The sequence below is a fragment of the Sceloporus occidentalis genome, unplaced genomic scaffold, assembly GCF_023333645.1.
Source record: "Sceloporus occidentalis isolate IW3139 unplaced genomic scaffold, rSceOcc1.0.p SCAF_83, whole genome shotgun sequence".
Lineage (NCBI taxonomy): Eukaryota > Metazoa > Chordata > Lepidosauria > Squamata > Phrynosomatidae > Sceloporus > Sceloporus occidentalis.
The window spans coordinates 3,028,840-3,051,502 of record NW_028317063.1 but is presented as its reverse complement, the minus strand read 5'-3'; the positions used below and the strand labels follow the sequence as shown (position 1 = coordinate 3,051,502).

General features: G+C 41.2%; 1 protein-coding gene across 1 annotated transcript; it reads right to left on the bottom strand.

Annotated features, from left to right (window-relative positions):
* Window positions 1-1,035: 1,035 nt before the first annotated feature.
* Window positions 1,036-22,663, bottom strand: LOC149285185 (kinesin heavy chain-like). The gene is made up of 25 exons (XM_089495727.1): window positions 22,538-22,663; window positions 17,826-17,916; window positions 16,619-16,692; window positions 15,555-15,659; window positions 14,623-14,671; window positions 14,246-14,301; window positions 13,914-14,001; window positions 13,388-13,512; window positions 12,962-13,066; window positions 12,036-12,184; window positions 11,794-11,942; window positions 10,222-10,397; window positions 9,309-9,377; window positions 8,818-9,024; window positions 6,272-6,418; window positions 5,623-5,811; window positions 5,386-5,503; window positions 4,574-4,650; window positions 4,210-4,319; window positions 3,858-3,959; window positions 3,492-3,552; window positions 3,257-3,328; window positions 2,824-2,928; window positions 1,238-1,454; window positions 1,036-1,148 (listed from the first exon to the last, which is right to left on the bottom strand). Exons 1-25 carry the CDS (start codon window positions 22,661-22,663, stop codon window positions 1,036-1,038), a joined length of 2,880 nt encoding a protein of 959 aa, XP_089351853.1.

Below are 22,663 nucleotides of genomic sequence, written 5' to 3'. Positions count from 1 at the left end.
GGATCACCTCTTTGTCACGGTCTGGGGGGTTCACAGGAACGCAGCATATTTTATATCTATCCATCTACATAGATACACTACTTAGAAACATCTACAAATGCATTGAGAATTATATATTAAGTGCTGACCGTCCTTCCCAACAAGAGTCCCATCAAGTACATCTGGGACGGAATCAAAAGCCAAGATGACTTATCCCTATGGAAATAGAGCAGGGGGTCTGTGCCGGGGACCCTCTCCCTCAGCTCGATTCACAGACCTCACATGCAACGACAGGTTGGGATATTAACAAAGCCACGTATTTCGCAGGCAAATCGGACATTTCAGAATCACGCCCCTCCGGCTGTTAGTGATAAGGAGTAAATCTGACAGATATGGATTATAAAATTTGCAGTCACACCAATTCCATTATTGGTTAATAGTGTTATATGGCGGTATTTAAAATCAGCTACAATAGTCATTTACAACATTAACACTGTCTGCGCTGGATTTCTGATACTAAATTTCATTTTATTTTAATGGACAAAATTAGCTTTTCTTTCAAAGCCAAGGAAATTTCTAAGTGACCCCAAACTTTTGAATGCTTGTGTGTATATATTTAGGGAGATTTTTTTCAGCATGAGCTCTGGCGATAGGTTCGCGCATGGTGATTGTGTAACTGAGCTAATGAGACGAGCTGCGTAACAGAGACAGACGAATAACGTGACCCTACAGCTCCACCTAGGGGCAGCAAGAAAAAAAACACACTGGAGACTCCCAGCCATAGTAAAGTAAAGGGGATTCGGCATCCAAGGGGTTACTGGTTATGCGGAGAGCAATTTTATGGGGTGAAAATCTTTATTACTCTTAAAAAGGCATTTTGTGTCTTTTTTGCACCCCATATATCTTATGGAGGAGAAGCAATGTAAACATGAATAAGCAACATAACCAATAGAGGAAATTCTTCTATTATAACTTAAGTCAAAAGAACATAAAAAGAAGATTATGTTGCGCACAGATCTTTTATTGTTGGTCCAAATCATCACTCGACTCACTTGTTTATTTTGCATGGTGATGGTAATAGGAAGAATGCACGGATCCACCTCCGCCTCGAACGGAATTCACCGCCGTGGGAGAGGATGCCGGGTAATGGCCGGGTCGGATTGGTTTGGCTGGAAAAAAAAAACCCCCAGAGACAACGCTTTACAATCTATCATACATCATCAGCACATATAACAACTCCTCAATGAGAATCTCTCACCGATTTGGGCAGAATGTGCCCTCCTTGCCATATTCTTTGCCCTCACAGCCTCCTTGATACGGTCTACCTCCTGCTGGTATCTCTTGCGGTCGCGCATGGCGTTCTCTTTGGCCTCCTTAAGGGCACCCTCCAGGGCCTTAACTCGCTCAGCTGTGGCTCGAAGACGTTTCTCCAGTTTAGGAAGCTCACAGCGGAGATCTGCGTTATCACGTACCAGCTGAAATAAAAGTAAGAATTGGGGAGGACTAGATCTGCACCTATGAACGAGTATCACACAGATATACTTAAGTGATCAGACGAAGCTAATGCCGAAAGATGGCTATAGAGCCTTCAGGTGCTCAGAAGCAGCTTCACCACCAGCCAGCTGTCGACTTCCAGAATGTAGACACCTCAACCCATTCTAATACATCATACAGAGCATACAGAGATCAAAACATACACAGAATGAGTGATGGGTCAGGAAGTGGACATTATAGGGAATATTTTAGAATTGGATGAATTTTTAGCAAAAGAGACCAGCAAGTTATATGGGATTCATCACATAGTATTGTAGAAAGCTTGTTCTTCATGTTTTTGGCATTAACTTCTGCTAATTTTCAGGAATTGGATGTATTACTCCCATGTATTACTACATTTTAAGGCAGGGATTTGTTAAACTTGCACTTTAGGAACACTGCTGGAATACTAGTGACATCTAGTGGAGTTTGTGAGCACTGCATCTTAAAAAGAGGAACTTCAATCCAAATTTGTAAAGGAGTCCCAAAAAGAACAATTTATTGGAGGTGGCAAATATAGACTGATCCAATAATGGAAGAACACATCGGAAGATAACCGATACCATTTTTATGATTCTAAACGTAAACCAAAATAGCAGGTATTCTATTTCTTCTCTTGTAGCTTTTCTCCATCATAACAGTCTGCTTACTACGATCTCAAGCTACGCTCTTGCAAGGTAGGCACAACTCCTGATGTACCTGTAGGAATGTATATATTTTTTTTGTGTGTAAATGGCCCAATTTAAACTACAGCGCTGCCTAGTTTGTTGGCACTGAATAATAAATGATTATAAAAAGATTGTTCAGATTGCAACATTAGATTCAACTCGAGACCACCATGGCTGGGAACTCTGTGTCTGACCAGGGGTCTCCAGGTTGAAGCCATGCTTCCCTGGGTCAGTTTCCTCTTTCTCACTGAAGGGGAGCCGCTTGTGGTCACGGCCTGCCCGCTAGCCCCTCTCCCTGCCCAGTTTACACCCACTTAAGTTCTCCGGGGCTAGCGCCATCTATGCAGGAGACCGCTCCTCCAAATGCTGATGTAATGTGAATCGGATGAAATGGAATAGCGATTATAATAGACTCCAATTCAAAGAATCCTGTCTGGGAGGGATATATTACTCAAAACATATCAATAAGGACTTGGGATTGTATAACATATTCTATAACCGACCAGCTTTTGGCACCCAGTTGGAAAGCCCAAGAAAGTATCTATAACTCCATGCATCATATAGGGGTAGTTTTAACTTAAATATGTAACCTTGTGACCTTCCTTTTTGTTCATTGTACCAGAACATCCCAGGTAATTCTCACCTGTTTGTGAACTTTGGTGAGCTGCTCAAGGTTGTTCTCAAGAAAGGAAATTTTCTGTTTTTGGGCTGCGCTTCCACCTCCATCATCACTGTCCAGCTCAACGCTCTGCAGGGGAGGAATACAAATAAATAAATAAAATACGGATGAAGGAAAAAAAGTCTCTGCCCGTGAGTTACCACCTCTCCCTAGTAAGCCGCTCAGGATTCTGACCTGCAGCTTTGCCGCGGCGTACCCATTACTCTGAGGTTTGATTAAGTCACTTCTACCGGGGGGCAACGTATCTCATCTGCTATCAAACCACATTTTTAACTTTTATGATGAGGAACGTGTTGCTGTGACAAGCCGCGCATCCCCCAGTTCCACCTGCCCCCTGCCAGCCATGTAATCCTAAAAGTAAAAAAAACTTAGGGTCTTCTCCATGCGCAGAACATACCTTTTTCACTCTCGTTGTGAGATCTTGCACAAAAAGCCTGCGGAGGTTATGTAGAGTCTGGAGTTCTCTGGCCTAGACAGCAAAAGTAATACATGTATCCATAACCATCTCACCAGATAATATTCCGACAGCAGCGATCCGAGGAAAAGGAAACTGTATTATCAGCAATTTAATAGCAAAACATTCAAAAAATTCAGGTTAAATTCAATAATAAAAACACCTTCAGCAAACATACCACAGTTTCCTCCAGGCCCTTTAGGTCTTCGCGAGACTGCTCCCGTTTCTCATTAAGCAGCCTAGTAGAAAAAAATATATATATATTGTTTTATTTAGTGATAAAAATCATTAGAAAGAAGACATTGTCTTGTCTGGCGATTCAATGTACAGACACTGCAGGCATTTCTAGAATCTCTTAATATGAAATAATCTACGCCGGGGCGGAAATGGTACATTTACCTTATAAACTGAAAAATCTTCATTATTTGTTAATCCCAGCGGGCTCCCCGTTGTAAGGTTCTGTTGGTTGATGTTCTCCAGACACACAGAACATACATAACCATCAAACATAAAACCCAAGACACATCACCCAAGGGCTACTCACACGAGACTTTCCAGTTCCTTTGCTCTCTGTTGATCTTCCGCCTTTAGCTTCTCGTAATCAGAAGTCAGTTTATCCTTCTGCAGCTGCAGCTTCTGATTCAGACTATGTGGAAATTGGTGGAAAAATGTTAAAATGAATAATCTCTGGATAATTTACCTCTGAGAGGGGACAGACATTTGACTTGGCGACCCCAAATCATCCATACTGAAGCAAGTTAACCCAACAAACACCCAAAGAACGGAAACGAAGCCCCTTCGCGTTTTGCTCATCACTCAATACAGGGTGAGCCAACTCATTTTCCATCGTTGAACCCACAAGGCATGTAGATATTTTATTCAAAGACAGAACTTACTCTTTGAGATCGTCGATCATCTTCTGTTTCTCCTCAATTTCATCCCTCAGTCGGGAAAGCTGTTTCTGATGAGCCTCCCTGTGACTTTCCATCTGCTGCTCCAGGGTTTTCTTATTTACAAAAGATAAAAGCATGAAATCACTACAGAGAGATATCCGGACACTGAGATAAGAGAAGGCTGTTGGGTATAAATGCCTGCGAACACACCGAGCAGAAAGGCGAGCATACGCGGACACAACACTCACAGTAAGAACGGGTAACGAGTGCCCATAAAGGGGGTTTTCTCCTCCGTCATCAGCATCCCCAAAATATTTATGGGGAAAAAAAAATACATCTGTGATGTACCCAATTTTCAATAATTTACCTTCATTTCTTCAGCGTCTTGAAGTCTGGTCAAATGTTCCTTTTCTTTATCTTTAAAGGAGACTTCGTGCATTTTCTCTGTAATATAGACAAAAAGTAGTCTTAAAACAGGTTGTAAAAAATTACTATTTTTAAAAACGATCTTTAAATCGATATTGGCCGCTGTATCCAGTGACCTCCGTATTGGACAGATCCCTGCCTTTCTTTGAGTGACAGTTGTGTAAATCAGGTCCGCCATCATGTAGCCATTTAAACCCAACAATCTCATCGACGACTCAATGCTCCGGGCATTTCTCGTGGCATTACTTAGTTGCAGTTCATGTACATTTTTATTTATATCGATCTAATGTATTTAGCTCTTCGGAGTTCGCAATATAATTGAGCTTTCCCATATCCTTCCTGTTATTCGTTAAAGTTAATAAGAAAGCGGTTTTGAGTCACAAACACAGGAATTGCTTGCAGGCTGTTTACAAGCAGAATAATCCAGACACGATCTCCGAGCTACAGCGTCCTGTGCTTTGATCTTTGTTGTGAAGCCAACATTACTAAATCCTGGTTTGGACGATGCACAGACCCCCCCCCCCCCCCATATATAACACCTATTTACCATTAGGGACCCCCGATTCCCACAGGAGAGATGCTGCCAACAGACTATGGTAAGAAGCACTGCAGGAAATTATATGAATAAAAAATAATAAACTAAACTGTGAGTAACTTGAAAGTGGAGGCGAAACGTTTCCAAGGTATACACTTTTTTGGGGATGTGACCGATCCAGCCGATTGTCTGCATCAGAACACACAGCGGGCAGATACCTTGCGCATGGAGTTTGGCCAGCTCCTCATTCAGTGAGTCTTGAGCTTCCTCCAGCTGCCTCCGTCTATGCTCCACATTCTGCATATAATCTGTAAGGGATTTGATCTTTGCTTCATGCTGGCAGAAAAGAAATTAATATGTTAGCATTAAGACAAAAATTACAAGTGCTAATTCTGTTGGGTGAACAGTAAGTTTTGGGTCACTTGTCCCCCATTTGACGATTCTGCGTGAATTACCTGGGAGCTGAGCAGTTGGCACGCCGCCAGTTCTCTCTCGCTTTCATTGATTTTCCGATTTGCTTCCATCTGCGCGGCTTCCAGTTGTTTACTCCGATTTACTAGCGACTTGACTTCAGATTTCATCTTGCTGATGTACAAACGAGCCATGGTAAACTCTTCCTCGATCACCCCGTTCACATCCGCGAGCTACAACAAGTTTCTCGTTAATTTTTTTAAAGTTGCGACACCATGCGCGATTACGTCCAATAAAAGCAACACATTAAAAACCAAGAGCAAAACCCAGCGAGCGCATTGTACGCTAGAGCTTGCAGAGTCAGCCAATTCAACCTTCCGTCTGTTACTGTAACGCAAACTGTAATTAAACCTTTTAAAAAAAATCAAAAAAATAATAAATAAAAAAAATCAAGGTCATCAAGATGGTTTAATGGCCGAGTAATTAATGTTTGTGTTTCAAAAAGCACAGATTCAAGAAATCAAGGCTTGGTTCTGGAAGTTTCATCATTGTTGAACTGGTACGCTACAAACTCGTGTATGGAACCCATATTCTTGGATCAAGTTGTCCTATTTAAACCATATAGGGGGTGTGCGTGTGCGTGTGCGTGTGCGCAACATTGTTACAATGATGACAACAATAAAGAAAAATCACCGTTTTCACGTCGTTGGTTCCAATAATCCCTCCAATCTCTCCAAGGTCCTTGAGCAGCAGGTTCAAGATTTCCGTGGCTCTCTTCTTCTGATGATTACTGAGCTCCTGCAGCTGGTGAAGCTCACGCTGGGTGGCTATCAAACCGGTCTTAAAAATAAAATAAAATAAATGAAAAAAGTATTAAGAAATAACCAGTATTAACAGTACACAGATCTTAAACTTAGTCCTTCTAAAACCATTTTTGGCACTGAATTCAATTATTGTCTGATTATTGTAAATTAAAGGTCAAAATTAAGGATGACAAAAAGGGAAGCCATCACCTTCAGCCATTAATTTCTATACCAATTTATTCAGTCCAAAAAGGTACGCAGAATGAGGATATATCTATAAGGAAGGACGCAAGGACGGAACCCGGTATCTAGAACAGAGCAACATATGATACAACGAATTAATGTTAGAGATAGTTGAGAAACCTGAGGAATATCTGTTTTTTTTTTGTCTAAGGCTTTCCAGGTTTGGTAACAAAGACTTCCATGATCATCAATCACACCAACAAAAGGAGGGTGGCCTAAACGTTTCCACCACATAAAAACCTTCTACCTTCCTTAATCGAGATTTTATAGTTTTAGGCTATAAGGATTCCTCGAAACCCCCTCTGAAAATCCTTTCCCAACATCTTGGTTTATACACAAATTCTATATCTATATCGGGTCCCTTATGAAAAATTACTGCAGTTTTTCTGAAGTAATACTGCTGTTTTTTGGACATGAAAAAACTGCAATACTGCACTTTTACTGCACTTTTTTTTTTTTTTATATTGCAAACCTACAGTTGTACTTCAATGTACTGCAGCTTTATTGCATTTGTACTTCCGTACAAAAATAACTGCAGTACAGTGAAGTACAAATGCAGTACAACTGCAGTAAAAGTGCAGTATTGCAGTTTTTTCATGTCCAAAAAACAGCAGTATTAGGCTAGGTTTCCACTTGGTTTTTTTTAGCTAAAAACGCCCATAAAAACGCCAATAGCGCCACCTGGCGTTTTTTTTGTGAAAAAACGCAGCAGCCAGATGTTAGCTGTTCTTCAATAGGAAATCGCAGAATGCCATCTCCACTTGGCGTTTTTCCGTTTGGCGTTTTTTCAGTCCTCTTTGGCGTTTTTCTGCTTTTTTGGGCTCTGTGGCAGTTTTTCAGAATCGCAGCATGTTGACACTCTGGCGTTTTTTGCAAGGAAATCTTGGCGTTTTTCTCCAATAGAAGTCTATGGGAGAGAAAAAACGCCATGAAAAAGCCATGTGGGTTTATTGCCTTGGCGTTTTTTATGGCGTTTTTTCCACACTTACAATGCAGAGGATGGACCCAGTATCTGTGTGTCCTACGAGAAATAGGCTGGAAACAAACAGTTTCACACAAAACAAAGTTCATATTGAATTCTACACCATTTGGAACAAACATCCCATTACAAACAAACATACGCGACGCATCAACTGGATCCTGCGTGCCAAAAGCAACAGCAAACAATTTGCACCATCATTTGGGGCCAATCTTCCTAGAGGAGCAGACATTCGGAATAAAGCAGGCCTTACAAACCACAGAAAAGAGACAAAAGGGTCCGCCGGGGCGTTTAAGTAGAACTCTACCAAGTAAATGGCATCAGGAGGGGGCAGATACTTGCCATTTATCCTAATCCCTTTTAGCTGGGTGAAACTTCTAACTTGTAAAGGCTGGAAAAACTGCCTAAGGTCAAAAAAAGCAATTTCCACAGAAAGGCTAAAACGCCTTTCATCAAGAAAAAAAAACGCAGGACAAAAACCCAAGTGGAAACCTAGCCTTACTTCAGAAAAACTGCAGTAATTTTTTCGTAAGGGGTGGATGAGATTTTTAGGATAATGGTCAGGGATAGGGCAAGTAAAGCAGCGGAACCAACAGTCAGCAGACAAGAAAGAGACCGGGATGGTAGAGCCATCCACCCCAATCTCAATTTAATTATGAAGAAACAAAGCCTTCTTCTAGAAGCGAACGCATCTACGTACGCATCATACATACGATCAGGCATTAAATTCATAACGACACTCAATGGAACGCCGGTTCTACCATTTCTAACTACAAACGGTCTCTTTGAAGACAGCGAGACTTATTATCTATAAGCCGACTGCAGGCAGATGACTCATAAAACGAAAGCTTTTTTTCTAGAAACGACTGTACGTCCCGAATCCCAAAGCAGCTGCAGAGCTTCATCGTATGAACGCATTATTCTCTGTACTTTTGTGCAGAGATAGCAGGCGTTTGTTCAGCCGAGATGAAGTGAAAATCAGTTTTCAAAAAAAGCAGAGAGGCTTCCGAGGCGGATTAGAAAAGGAAACGCGGTTTATCATCTGGAGACTCATAAAGTCATTCACAGAGGTCATACACTGCATATTCCGGAATTTCCGCCTTCTGAAACTCTTTGACCAGACTCTCGAGAGTGAGCAAAAAACGTTCCATGTGACAAAAATCGAATAAACCTCTTGTAATACAAAGTTATCACTTTTTTGGCAGTATACTTACCGTTTTTTGGCCAAGTTCATCAGAAAGTTGCTCGTTGGCTTTGGTCTTGTCCTCCACTTCCTGAGATTTCTGGTCATAATTCACAGCTAGTTCCTCCAAGGCTTGAAGAACTTCCTTCACCTCGTCCTTGGCGGCGTCGTTCTCTATCTGAAGCCGCGTCAGCTCTTCTTGAATCTTCTCATAGTCTCTACGTGTGGACGCCAGGAGCTGGAACGAAGAAGAAGAAATTAGGAGGAACACAAAGTGTGACACAATGGGGCAGACTAACGGATGCTCAATGGAGGTTTAGACATAAAATATGATCCCGGCGCAAAATATTGGTTTTATCACCATTGGAATCATCCAATCATTCATTGCGCCAGCAATAAAACTACTTTTAAAACATTCCACCAGAATCGGTTTTAGAAACCTTTACCCTCGGTCAACTGATTCATACCCTTAACATTATTAAATTCTAGAAAGAAACAAAAAACACAAACAAACAGTTATACCTCTTCCTGATCCAACATTTGTTCTTTCAATTTTTCAGCCATCTGACTATGTTGGTTAATTTCATCATCCTACAAATATTCAAAAGAAGAAATGAAAAATAAAATACACGCAATTACAATAAATAAATAAAAACATGCTGTAAACTTTACAAAATGTTTACACAAAAGGCTCCCATGGAACATATTACATTAAAAAAAAAAAACTAAATGTCTCACCGCAGCCATAATTAACTAGGATCCATATTCACCTGCTTTGTGATTTAATTTATACATTCTGTCACATGATCTCAGAATTATGTTTTTATAAAAAAAAGTTTAATTGATCATTTGATAAACAAAATAGGGAATTAAACCTGGAGTTCATTGAGCAAAGATCTAAAATAGTAATATAAAGAATTCAGTTTTTACCGGGCCAACACTCCAATATTTACATTATTACATCGTTACATAAATATCATTAAACGAAGGACATATTATATATGAATATACGCAGAAGTGTGATACACGTATCCGCTCTCACTCTCACACTTGCGTCGTTACTTTAAACTGTCCCATTTCACCAGAGACCAGAAGCAGTTAATGGCATTTTTTTGTGCAGCTACAAAGTAAGAATTAAGATGTCTTCTTTAATTAGCACTTCTACTAATGATGTTTAGAAACTAGAAATAAAAAGACCTCCTGTCTGCTGAACGCAGAGAGCAATGAAGATCTGGAACCGCTAGAAACGTGCAATTAGTCAACATTATACTTATCCCCGACAGAAATTGGAAATTACACCCAAACTTATTCACACAGTATCATTAAACCTCCCAAAAAAATAAAGTGAGGATTTTTGTTGTTTTTTTTTGGTTTGTTTTTTTTAACGTCACCCAGAAAATACCATATGATGCAAAACGTGCAAGCGATGTCCAACCTTATCATCCAGCTGCCTGTACAGACTGGCGATGTCGTCATCATACTTCTTCTTCTCCTCCGACGAGATGCTGGCGATGGTCTGGGACAGGTTATCGATGACTGGGGTGTTGTCACACGGTTCGAGGGTTTTTTGGTCCTTTGCGCTTATCTGCTCGTCCACGGGAACCGCTTCTCCTGTTATGAAAATGGCAAACGGAAGCAATCATTTTGGAGAACTAAGTAAATTAAACAGTTTTGCAGCCAGGAAATGTGTAAAAACCGGAAGCGTGTCCCTCAACGTCAACGGAGTCCCCCCAACTGACCTCAGCGGGACCTTCTACCCGCATCCCTCAATGGAAGCTCCAGGTAGCCGGAGCCAGAAAGCTCCCAGGTTATGATGGCGACAGACCAGCCATGTAAGTGTAACCAAGCGTAAACACTGGATAAATGCTTAAGTACAGTCCTGCTGCATTAGGCATTAATAGTTAATGCATCATACATTAAACAGCAGATCCATTCTTGGGTCCTGTGGCTTACATCATGCTTTTAGCGGATCAGCAAGAGCTGACAAAGTAATGATGTCATAATATACAACATAAGGAGATCCCAAGCAAATTGGGACCCACAGAACAGCCATTCTTGACAACCAATCCCTTTTCCCTGTCCTGACAGCCCCAGCATGTGCAGCTTAACTTTTGTTAATTGACCCTAAGGCCAATGGGTTAATTGACCCATTTATTACAAGAAGCACAGATATCCACCTAAAGGGTTAAAAAAATTATTTTGAAAAAATGCTTTTAATTATATATATATTAAATCTTTAGAAAAGCCAATATAAATTAGAAAAAAGTGGTTATGCTTGTGGTTCCAACAAGCATAAATCCAATGACACAGAACTCCCCTGTCTTTATTCAGGCACACGTCTCCTAGTATAAGCGGCAACGCAAAATTGCAATAAGCGAGGCCGCCATCGAACCCGTAATCACACGCGGGACTTATATTCTAGGCAAACCAAAACGGCTTCCAGAAAAGCAGTCGCCATGCCAATTTCCATGCCGCAATCAAAGATACATTCATTATACAACAATCAGCAGAACCCCGTGGGACGAGTCGGAAGAAAAAGCACCAGCATCAGCTGGCAGCATAAAGCTACCTACACATCATTTAAAGAGACTGCTCCCGAAACCACGGGGGGGATTTCCAGCTATTACATTCAGTATGTATCAAAAATACATGATGTATTAGTATACTCTGAGCTAGGAGGGACCCAGGTACTATACCATACCCTTCTTGGTGCTGTGTTATGATAAGTACGCATGACATCATAGGCATTATCAAGCGCTATTTGTACAGCGCTGCAGAATAGGATAGCACTATAAAATCCAGTATATAATAATAATCAGCTTTTTTTAGGCAGCAAATAAAAGACACAAAGTGAAATATAACAAAAAAAAAGCAATATTCCAGATGCTTTTGTAATCTTGAGAACTGGGAGCTTTTGAGGTTTGGCGTTCCACACTTTGCCTGGCCAAGACGTGAACTCGCGATTCGATACAGTCCTCGTCAGCAAAGGTTCGTATTATTTTCTTACCGCCTCGCCATCTGCTTAGCTCCATCTCAAGATGCTGAATAATGTTCTTGAGAGATTTGTTTTTCTCTTTCTCCTTTTCGTATTTCTTCTTCCATTCCTCCGCGGTCAGCTCAAGATTCACAGAAACCGTGTTCTTGATGGTCTTCGCTCTACGGGGGGGGGGCAAGAGATACAAGTAACAGTGAAGGAGCTTACAAAGAGCTGGAGATCGGGATGCCAGTTCTGCCGGTACAGACGCTCACCTCTGCCCAAACATTAGGGTGGACTTTGTTTCGGCTTCATTGAAGATGGATGGAGAACAGCAGATTATAATGGTCGTTCGGCAATTACCACCCAGGGAATCCTGAAGAATACGGGTCATTTTACTGTCTCTGTAGGGAACGTGGGTTTTCTGCAAAAGGTAAAGAAAGAAAAGCACATTTTCAGTTGACCTAATCGGCAGCTCTGTTGGAGGAAGGTTTCTTTTTCTTTTTCCCCTTTCTCACATGTTGTATGTGCCAGCACTCAAAAACGGGAACCAGATTTTTACAGCAATAGCTTTAGGATTAGATGGCTGTAAAGACCGTAATCCACTTAATGCGCCTCTAACCGCTGCGAAGAAAAGCAGGAGGACCAAGTAAGGTCCATGGCTGACTTATCCACAAAAGTTTGAAGGCCGTGATTCCAATTTCTTGACTTTTCTATACATTATGAAGGGCCAAACCTGACATAAGGGCTGAGACCTGACCCCGAGTAGTGCAAAGTTCAATCAAGGGACCGGCTGATATGACATTTTAGAGGCTCAACCAAACTCTTGCTTTCCAGGAGAAGCTCACCGAGTTTGGAATTTCATAATGTTCAGTTCTCCTACAAAATGCCCACTTTAGTGAATAAACTCCTATGCAGAGGAACATATTATACACGTGTATACATTATTTTTTTTTATTATTATTTATTTAAGGACCACCATCATCGTTTGTCTATAGTGGGAGCAAGTACTAGTAAGATTTTTATTACACCTGGTGCTAAGATAAGCGCACCTAATCTAAGATATTAGATAAGAGTAATAAAGAAACAGAGAAGGCTCTGAAGAGCCTGCATATCCTCAGGTTTCAGCCGGCCTGGCCGATACTCCATTGATCGCGATTGATGTTACAGACAGATGCCGGTGGTGGAGATCTGTACTTACGGTTCCTTCGGCCAGAGCCGAGATTACGTTGCCCAAAGCAGATAAAGACTTATTGATGTTTTTGGCTTCATCCAAAACGGCTCCCTCCGCTCCCGTCTTGCTGACCTGCCAGACAACAACACCAAGCACATCAATCACTTGGGTGACAACAGCCACAATTTACATTTTCTAAGCGTATTCAAAAACTACAATTCATTTGATCTGCTTAGCCAATTTTAACAAATAAAAATACAAATAAACCAGAAAAAATGCTGAATAACCAATACACACACTATTTTAATAATGACGGCCGTCCCTTTAGACAAGTTTAACAAGCAAGCCAAACATTTCCCAATTTGTACAGCGTTGTACATTCTGTATAAAACACACTTTACAAAAACGAATTATTCTGATCCCAAAGAAAAAATAAATAAATAAATGGATTACCTTTTCACTTCCGGCTAAATCCACCAAGTAGAGTTTGCCACAAAGCTTCTTCTCGGTTTCCACGTTCTCTTGTTTTATGTTTATTAAGAAAATACTGTGACTTCTGGAGCTGTGCTCATTCATATCTGGAAAGAAAGAAAAACATTATTTAGCGAACCCAAGATGGCCGCCCCCGTGGTCTCCACACAAGGTGGATTTATAGCGTATATATCGGTTAATTTAATTGGTAAAACATCAATACAGAGGTTTATTTAAAACACAGCACTGCGAGATATATAATTTGGGATAAGAAGGACGCCAAGGAGAAGAAATATTTCTCCATGATTTCCTACGACAATAAATTCCCGGCGTATTAAATCCAAAATCCCGCCTCATACTTTTATAAAAAAATCTGTATTTACTGCTAATTTCTCTTCTTCTTTTCTCACCAACACCCCCACTGTAAGAGGACCTTAAAGCCCCTGCTCCACCCCGGCGCACATCGCCATGCCCTTCAGACACGGAATCCATTTTGTGAATGACTTACTTGTAACCGCGACGTGTCTGTTAGCCTTGCCCTCATCTATCACATCCATGACTTCTTCTGGACTGGATACAAACCTTTCCGTGCAACCCTAAATAAACATAAGAACAGCAACTTCAGAACTGCGTGGAAGGAGACGTTGTGAAGTAGATATGGCCGCCAGTGGGGATGGAGCACGAAGTCAAAAGTAAAATGTAATTATCAATGAATTATTCCCAAATTTACTTTTATTCCTAAAAGTACGCCTTGATGGAAATGTGGTCAAAATTACATCTTAACAGTAAAAGATCACAAATTTTCTAGAAATCCAATAAAAAAGTGCAAACCTACTGTACCTTTACATAAGGAACTCTGTTTTTATCTTCATGTACCGCGAGATTGGTCTTAGACACTTAAAAGGCGAGAGAGGGGGGGAAAAGTATTAGGAATGCCATAGAAATAATTAAAAAGAATTAGATTTTACATTAATGGAGCTTAACAGATCGAGGCTAAATAATGATAAATCAAATTAATATTAAATGAATAATCATGAGCAGATTTCTAACAAAAAAAAAAGCTTGCACAGTATGAGCGCAAAATGATTTTGCGAAATCTGATTATTATTATTATTGTTGATCTAAGTTAAGGCTTGTAAAAATGTATTTTCTAATATTTTAAAGGGGTATGATCATGTATTGAAGTGAATAAATAAATTAAATCCTTGGGTCATTACCATCGAGTAAGTCTCTAATTTTATCCAAGTAAATTTCAAAATAGGAAACCTAGAAGAAAAACAAAACAAAACAAAAGTCATAAAAAAACAAACAAACAAACAAAAAAAAAACAACAAAACACAACACAGTACTACATGGAAACAAAAGCCACCACGGCCAGCAGGGGGTCAGCGATGGACCACTGTGCCACGAAGGAGTCTACGCATCAGAACCAGCATAGCTGATGTGTAACTGTGGGGTAACTAGCAAGTTTTAAAACTTTTTATACATATATATAATCTTGCAAAGTACCCTAGCCAACACAGTGGTCTGTTTTCTGACTGTCCCTTGGGGGGGGGGGCGCACCAGGAGATTATATTATATTATATATATATATATATATATATATATATATATATATATATATATATATATATATATATATATATATATATATATATATATAAACCCCATTCAAATTTAACAAGAAAAAAAAAGGATCCGTTTATACGTTAAACATAAACTAGAAAGAATTACAAGTGTAACGCGGTAACCATTTACCATCAAACATCAATATTTAAATGACAGCATCTGCCATAAACCAGCAGCGACGGGTTTATAATCCCGGGAAAACCAGTCACCGTACAGCTGCCATTCTTAGTAGGTCAAGTTTTAATATCCTGTCTAATCTACTGCATTTTGAATCTATTGTAGTCAAAAAATTTTATAGGCTTTTAAAAAGTAAAAAAAAATAAAAAAAATACAGGGATAAGAAATCACGAAGAACAAGTCTCTAAATCGTAAGCTCAACAGTACATTTCCACCTGCCTTTTTTTGTCTTTATGCATTTAAAACTTGACTTTTTTCCCCATAGACTATTATTTTAAAGAATATTATTTAGCAATATTTTCACGATACCGTGCCAAAATCCCCTCATCTCGCCCTCATTCACCTTAATGTGGAACTCGAGGTTTTCATCCATGGAATAAATGTGATCAAAGATGTCGTGCGCAATTCTTGGAATGATGCCCATCATCTGAGGGTCGTGCAGCTTTCCCTGGGGGTGGAAACAAAATAGCGATAAAGGAGATACATCTGGCTATGTTCTGACACTTATAGGATACATCATTAACCTGGCAACAGAGAACAAACCACAAATAAAATAAACCGGCCAAATTAAAACATTACACGCGCATCACGCCTTTCATGAAGAAGCCTCATTGGTGAAACGTGTCGGGTTTCTGTACCAAAAGAGTTTATAATATTGGTAGCACTCTACGCTCATTTGTACATTTGATATTTTTATGTTATCTACATTTTATTATATATAGTATTATTAAATTAAAATGAATTTGGTTTTTAATGCAAACTAGCTATATCTATATTTGATGGCACACACGTCAATTTATTCTATTTATGTTTGGCTCGTCTTTGGACGCTTGGGAACTGCTCATTGGCTTGCGATCTGCTATTTCTTTCTTCTGTCTGTCTTCTCTTATCTGTTACTTATCTACTCTCCCTACCAGAGCAGACTTAAAGAGAATTCTTCAGTTCTGTTATTTACGCAGCCACCATCCCTAATCCGTGCATCACAGCTCAGTGGGTTTAAGAAGAAGCGGGGGGGGGGGGGGAAGGGAAGGGTAGAAACAGAGGGATGGAGAAGAGAGGTGGTGTTTTGAGGGTCCCACGGCTTGGTAAAAGAGCTGGTAAAATGGACAAGGGTAGAAAGAACATCACGCCAAGTGAGCTCATCAATCACACTGTAGGTACTTGTAAGGAGCTTTTTGTTATGTTCCTCATAAACATTTAACAAACCGGTCCCTGCAGACGAGCAAATGGTCCATCAGGTGGACAACGGTCCCAATCTATGAAGACTACAATATTTACCCCACTAAGTCGCGAGTCAATGTTTACAGCAACAGCCATAAAGTGTGACCTGGGGGGATCTTAGCATGGAGACAAGTTACCAGAAACCAAATGTGTTAAGGGGGGGACCCTGTAAGGAGCAGTTATTACCTCCATCGTGTGCGTTTTCCCTGAAGATGTCTGTCCATAAGCAAAGATGGTTCCATTGTAGCCGTCCAAAACATCTACAATAAACAGAAGTAAAGCAGAGCCCTCAGATACACAACAGTGTCCAGAAAAGGCTTCAGCTCCTTGGTAAATTACGTGGGTCTCGCCAAACCTGGGGTACTTAGTGACGCAGCGTCGGGCTGAGCAATTTATGGCTGTACAGAGTGACGGAATCCCCAATACTTGCTTTGTTTTAGGATACACGATAAATTAAAAACACAAAAATGACAATAATTACAATATTTAAATGAACTCCCGGTACTAACTCTAGCACTAGAGGCCCATGTCCGCTTAACACAATGCGATTGTTTGAACATACTTCAACTACGAGTGGAGGTGCAATAAACCTCTACAGTGTCCTCTAGGTAAAAAATGGCTCCTATGACAAGTGGGTGGAGCTAAAGTAAGCCACACCTACATTATCCTGTAAGAATAACCATATTATTAGAACCATAAGGGTTTGTGGTTCACTAAAGGAGAATGCTCGTGACGGCCAACTGTCCGAAGAGTCTCAGGGTCAGTTTATTTAGGACATTCTCAGGTATAAGAATGGCACCTGGATACAATTCCCTGCGTGAACGCAACCTACGCAATTCAAGATTTAGTTTGTTTTGGGGTTTTTTGGAATTCTTCATAAAATGCCAGAGTCGGTTAAATCCCTGCTTTGATCTTATTAGAATTCACCATTCTACACCCCCCCCCCCAATAGGAAAACACAAAAGAAAACCCAAGGCTCCTCCATTGATCGAACTGTAATAGATTCAAAACGGCAAATGGCCAACAGGCTTTAGAGATCTCCGTCATCTCCTTAGCATGGAGCTCCGGTAACCATGGCGTTCATTTCCCCGGAGTTCATCAGGAGGGGGTGTCAGGAAGCACCAATTATTCCGTTACGGCAGACAAGCAGAAGACACGCAGCATCTCACAAAGGACATTTTTGGCTTGTAGGTGCATCGAATGGCATACATTTCTGCTTCTAGTATTTCACATATTATTATAAAAAAATATTATTATTATTATTATAAAAGCTAAAAAATATTACACGAGTACGAAAAGGGAACGAATAGATATAAAGAGGATAACTGTGTTGATAACTAGATGGGCATCCCTTCAAAAAGACATCTTAACGCGGAATTTCCGATGGTTTTACCTTTGACGATCTGCTTGGCGCAGGCGCTGTACACTTGATCCTGGGAGGTGTTGGGAGAAAACACTTTATCAAACACGTAAGGCTTCCCCTGCTGTAAGAAATAAGAACAGGAGGGTGTCAAGAACCAGGAAAACTCAGGAGGTTCAGATAATTTACTAAATAAAAAAGGTCACACATTCACGGAAAAACGCGACGACGCTGGGAGACCTCAAAGGAACAGGAAGACGCTGTGATGGAGGTGACCAAAAAGGGACAGCACGTGACAAAGACAAGGCGCAGTAAGGTGCTATCTAACCCTTAAGAGATGTTACAGAATATAAAACATAACACGGGTGATCGTATAACAAATTCTTAAACCAAGAACGTCAGGGACCAGACTGTTTTATCAGGTTGAGGATCTCCTTAATGATGAGAACTACCCTTCTTCTAGTGCATCCTTCAGCACGGTTCTAATAGAACAGCCCTTACCCCAACATTCTTATACCACGAGGAGCGATCTTATCTAATAAAAAGGTAGGAGATGGTATTATATATTTTTAGCATCATTAAAGTGTTAGGAGTACCCCCTGCCCCAAGTCCAGGGGGTTGGGAAAAGTTCTAAAGGGTAAAGGAACACACCAGGGCTGCCATCAGAATGCGCGTGGCACAGGCAGGTAGGGTTTTTCTAGATGAAGCATGGGATAAGACATTGTATTCAATACGTCTCACTATATATTATACAGGGGCAGCTTGGCCCTTCCTGCCCTAACCTATAGCAAAAGGTGACCCCTGCCAACTCTTAATTTGGTGAATAACCCCCCCCCCCCGCATGGTACTACTACGTCGCTGTATCCAGTATAAGTTTTAAAACCCTAACAATTTGCACACATTCAGCATTCACTCAGAAGGTTTAACCCCCTATTTAATATCACTCTTCATTACTGGACACCTCTAGTATTATTAAATGGCATCTCCTCAGATGTACCCTAATACTCCAACGCCAACTTGTGTGGGGTGGGTTTGTAGATGTGACTTTAACAGAGAGCAGCGCTGCCAGAGCCGGAATGTTCCCATTGTATCGTGATAAGCCTGAGCTAATATGGAGACAAAAGCATTGAAAAGGATTGCAGGGGACGGGGAAACACTGACTGGGACCCGCTGGTCAGAAACGTTCATTCCCATTGTTTGCTCGCATTGCCCTGCTAAACCTACAAGGAATGTATTTAAACAGAGACATTGTCACAGTATCTAAATATCAGAGAATATTGAATTAATTGAGTTATGTTCTACCACCATAGCTACCAACTGTCCCTTGGTAAGGACAGTCCCCCTTTGGGAAACAAATGCCCCCTTGTCCATCTTTTCTAGGAGCGCAGAACTTTTGCTGGTTGTAAGAGTACCTCAACGTTCTACAGCCCTAAAAACTTTACTGGTCTTCTAAACTTCTTACTCCGTGACCTGTTGGCCGATATTTATGTAGCCAAGTTATAAAGAAAGTCCTCGTCCTTATCAAATGTCGGAAAGACGCATACTGCTCAAAGGCATGGTGTCAAGATGTGTTTTACTTTGTTCAATTTGGAGAAGGCAGCACGTTAGTCCCTTTTTTTGTTCGTTTGCAGTTAATTCGAAGTACCGAGGATGATCTCTGAGATGGGGCACAGATGACCATTTGGTCAATACGGATGGAAAGACAACGGGTTAGATTTACTTTTACACGGTCAGTACCAACACCAAGGCCGCTGTAAGTGGAATCGTCTAGGAGTCACAGCTCAGCCACGAAGCCGTAGACCACGCACACTCAAAGAGCAGGGCTGCCGAGTGCTGAAGCGTCAAGTACTTAAAAATATCCTGAGTATCCTTACTCACTACAGGAGTTCCAAACTGCGTCTGGAAGCAACATCAGCACAAGCCCTGTGTGTCGGGAGCTTCTTTAAATGGGTTTCCAACACCGAGCAGCCGCACACAAGCCGAAGATCGCAATTCCAAGCGTCGGCTGGAGTGGAGTAAAGCCACCGCCGCTGGACACTGGAGCAGCGGAAACTCGTTCTCTGGAGTGCTGAATCTCGCTTCGATATCTGGAAGTCTGATGGATGAATCTGGGAATGCACAGTGCCTGCTGCAGAGTTTGGTGGATGAGGGATAATGAATGGTCTGGGGCTGTTTGGGGTTTGGGCCCCTTAGTTCCAGTGAACGGAAATCTTAACGCTTCAGCATACCAAGCCATTTTGGACAATGCTCTGCTTCCCAACTTTGGGGGAACAGTTTGGGGAAGACCCCGTTCTATTCCAGCATGACTGCGCCCAGCGCACAAAGCAAGCTCCATAAAGACATGGTTGGATGAGTTTGGTGTGGAAGAACTTGACCGGCCGCACAGAGCCCTGACCTCAACCCCATCGGACACCTTTGGGATAAACTAGAATGCAGATTGCAGGAGCAGTTACTTTCCCACAGAGCCTCCCGTGGATCTGCTCTCATACATAAACCCAGAACATGAGAATGCCCCTGGGGAGTACCGAGGGGTTTCCTTCAGCCGTTAGAATCCGGAGTAATACATACTATTTATTGACAAGTAACAAGGGTTTTCATCAGTTGGTGGCGTAATAAAACCATCTCAGTTTTATTCTAATCTCTGTTATGGATTTTAGACTCATTTTTAAATTTGACGAAGCAACTATTCAAAACCAGAACTTCATTTCATACACATCGCTTCAGCCCAAAACCTGGCTAAGGGTCATGAGAGTTATAGTTTTCGATACAGGAAATTTGGTTCTATACATTATAATGGCCTCTCTGCATATGCTGTCTAGGGCACTCTAGCTACTGCCTGCATGACTTTCTTGGCCAAGGGTGATTAGAGTTTTACCATCAAAACCAGGAGATTTGAGGGTTTTATAAGCTTGACAGAGAAGCAGATGCTTTATGAAAAATGCAAATTGCCAGCTCTGCAGTCTTGGCAGAGGCTGACAGAAAATGATGGGAGTTGTGGTCCAGACCATGTATTTTAGACTAAATAGGGAAAAACAAGGTGACAAGCAAGTCAATCTCCGCACACATATACGTAGAGCAGGACATTAAGATAGTTTACATTAGTTTTTCTTTGGGGTAAATAAATATTATGATCTGATTGACTGCTCGCCTCCAAATGAGGTTCTGGCAGGAACAGGAATTAAAGACTAAAAAATTTGGCCCTTTTGGTTAATTATTGTGCAAACCGTTTTAATGGCCATTTCAAGTGTGATCCATACAAGCTGGTTTTGAGTGGCAGGAGCACTTTGGCTTTTGTGATTGACAAGTGACCTCTCGCTGTGAACCAAATCGTTATGGGGCGCCTGGCCCTCATCCCAGAACAGGCTCTCCTCCTCCTCTCCAAGGCAACCATGGACATGTCAATCAGCTGGTCCTCTGCAGAATCCCCATTGCACATGTGCAGAATCCTGATGACATCATCGTTATGAATGCTGAGGAGGCTGCACCAGCGCAGAAGCAACCAGAACATATCGGCCCCGTCGGCCAGGAAAATAAACACCTAGCATCCAGACACCTGCATAAAATGGGCATCCCTGCCGAGAGGCGCCTGCTCCGCCATCCAGTCCCACACAAGGCAAACATAGTGCCACATCTACCCATAAGCCTAGCTTCCAAATATTCAGGAACAAAAGCAACGCAGCCGCAGGTACCAAACCGATTGCTGCTGTCTGATTCCTGATTTAACCCCTGCAGAGCCAGGTGGGCCTGATGCTGTGACCACGTGGCACATCTCGGTTCTTGGCATCTCTAGATAACAGCTGATTTGATTAAACTCCAAATGTAGTTAATGAGAGTTTACCCCTCTAATCATTCCTTAAGTCCTTCACCAAAAGAAGATATTTGCACAACCCTTAAAAGGTGCCATGGGGGGGATGCACAATGCATTTTGTCGCACAATCATTTGGCTTTTGTTGGGGGAAATGCTTGTCAGCCTCAGGATTAAGCTACACATTTCAGAAGTGGAGATTTCCTTCCAATTAACAATTTGTCAGCACAATAAGTTGTCCTTGGATGCAATAAATTCAAAATAAAATATAGATTTAATAGATTGCCGATCAAATCCATCAACCTGGATACCAGTATATATTTAACCCTTTCATTATATTGAAAATGGGATGTTTTAGTAAGGGTTAAATGGTGCTTTTCAGCATTTTAAAGGGAATGCAGGTGAATAGGAAATCCTGTATTGTAAACCGGTTAATTTCCTTCATTGTCTGGGCTATTTTTTTTATTGTCTCGTTAAACAGCAGGTTTCTCAGGGATGCCATTCATTCAATGCAATTGGGGCCCATCGATGTAAATGAAGTTTGTGATGGGATCACCTATTTTGTTTTTAAAAATTGTAATTAATTTCTCAGTTTTAGACCAAAAGCCCACAGGGAATCCACACCCAGCAACTGCAAGGAAAGCCTTAATTGCAAAGGGTGTGTGTGTTAAAGCCTGTCTCTGACCCTGAATAGGCTAATACAGGAAAAATAAGCCAGTGACCAGACCCAGTGCAGACTTTATACAGGGGAAAACCTATTTGATCACAATGGTCCATGCTCTGAAGTCTATGAATTGCAGAGGGCATCTAGATAGACACTCTTACCCCATGATGTTCATCTGATGCACAATGGGGGCTCAAAATTGCACGATGGATTGTGTGTATGGGTTTGGGGTGGCCAGTCTTATAAAAATAAAGGGATGCCCTTCCTTGTACTTACCCCAATTACTGTGGTGTCATCACCTTTAAATACAGGGATGAACTTGTCCCCTCTTTGAATTTCTGCTCCATTCAGTGGCCTGAACCTGCACATCACTTTGATGCTGCATTCTGCTGGGTCTGCCAT

What these genes read in the sequence shown, in the direction of transcription:
- LOC149285185 (XM_089495727.1), bottom strand. Translation starts at nt 22,663, where the DNA reads ATGGCAGACCCAGCAGAATGCAGCATCAAAGTGATGTGCAGGTTCAGG. An exon ending in CAGACACGTCGCGGTTACAA is followed by an intron (nt 13,513 to 13,913) that starts GTAAGTCATTCA and finishes CTTTCTTTCCAG; the next exon opens with ATATGAATGAGCACAGCTCC. An exon ending in AAATGTTGGATCAGGAAGAG is followed by an intron (nt 9,025 to 9,308) that starts GTATAACTGTTT and finishes TCTTCGTTCCAG; the next exon opens with CTCCTGGCGTCCACACGTAG.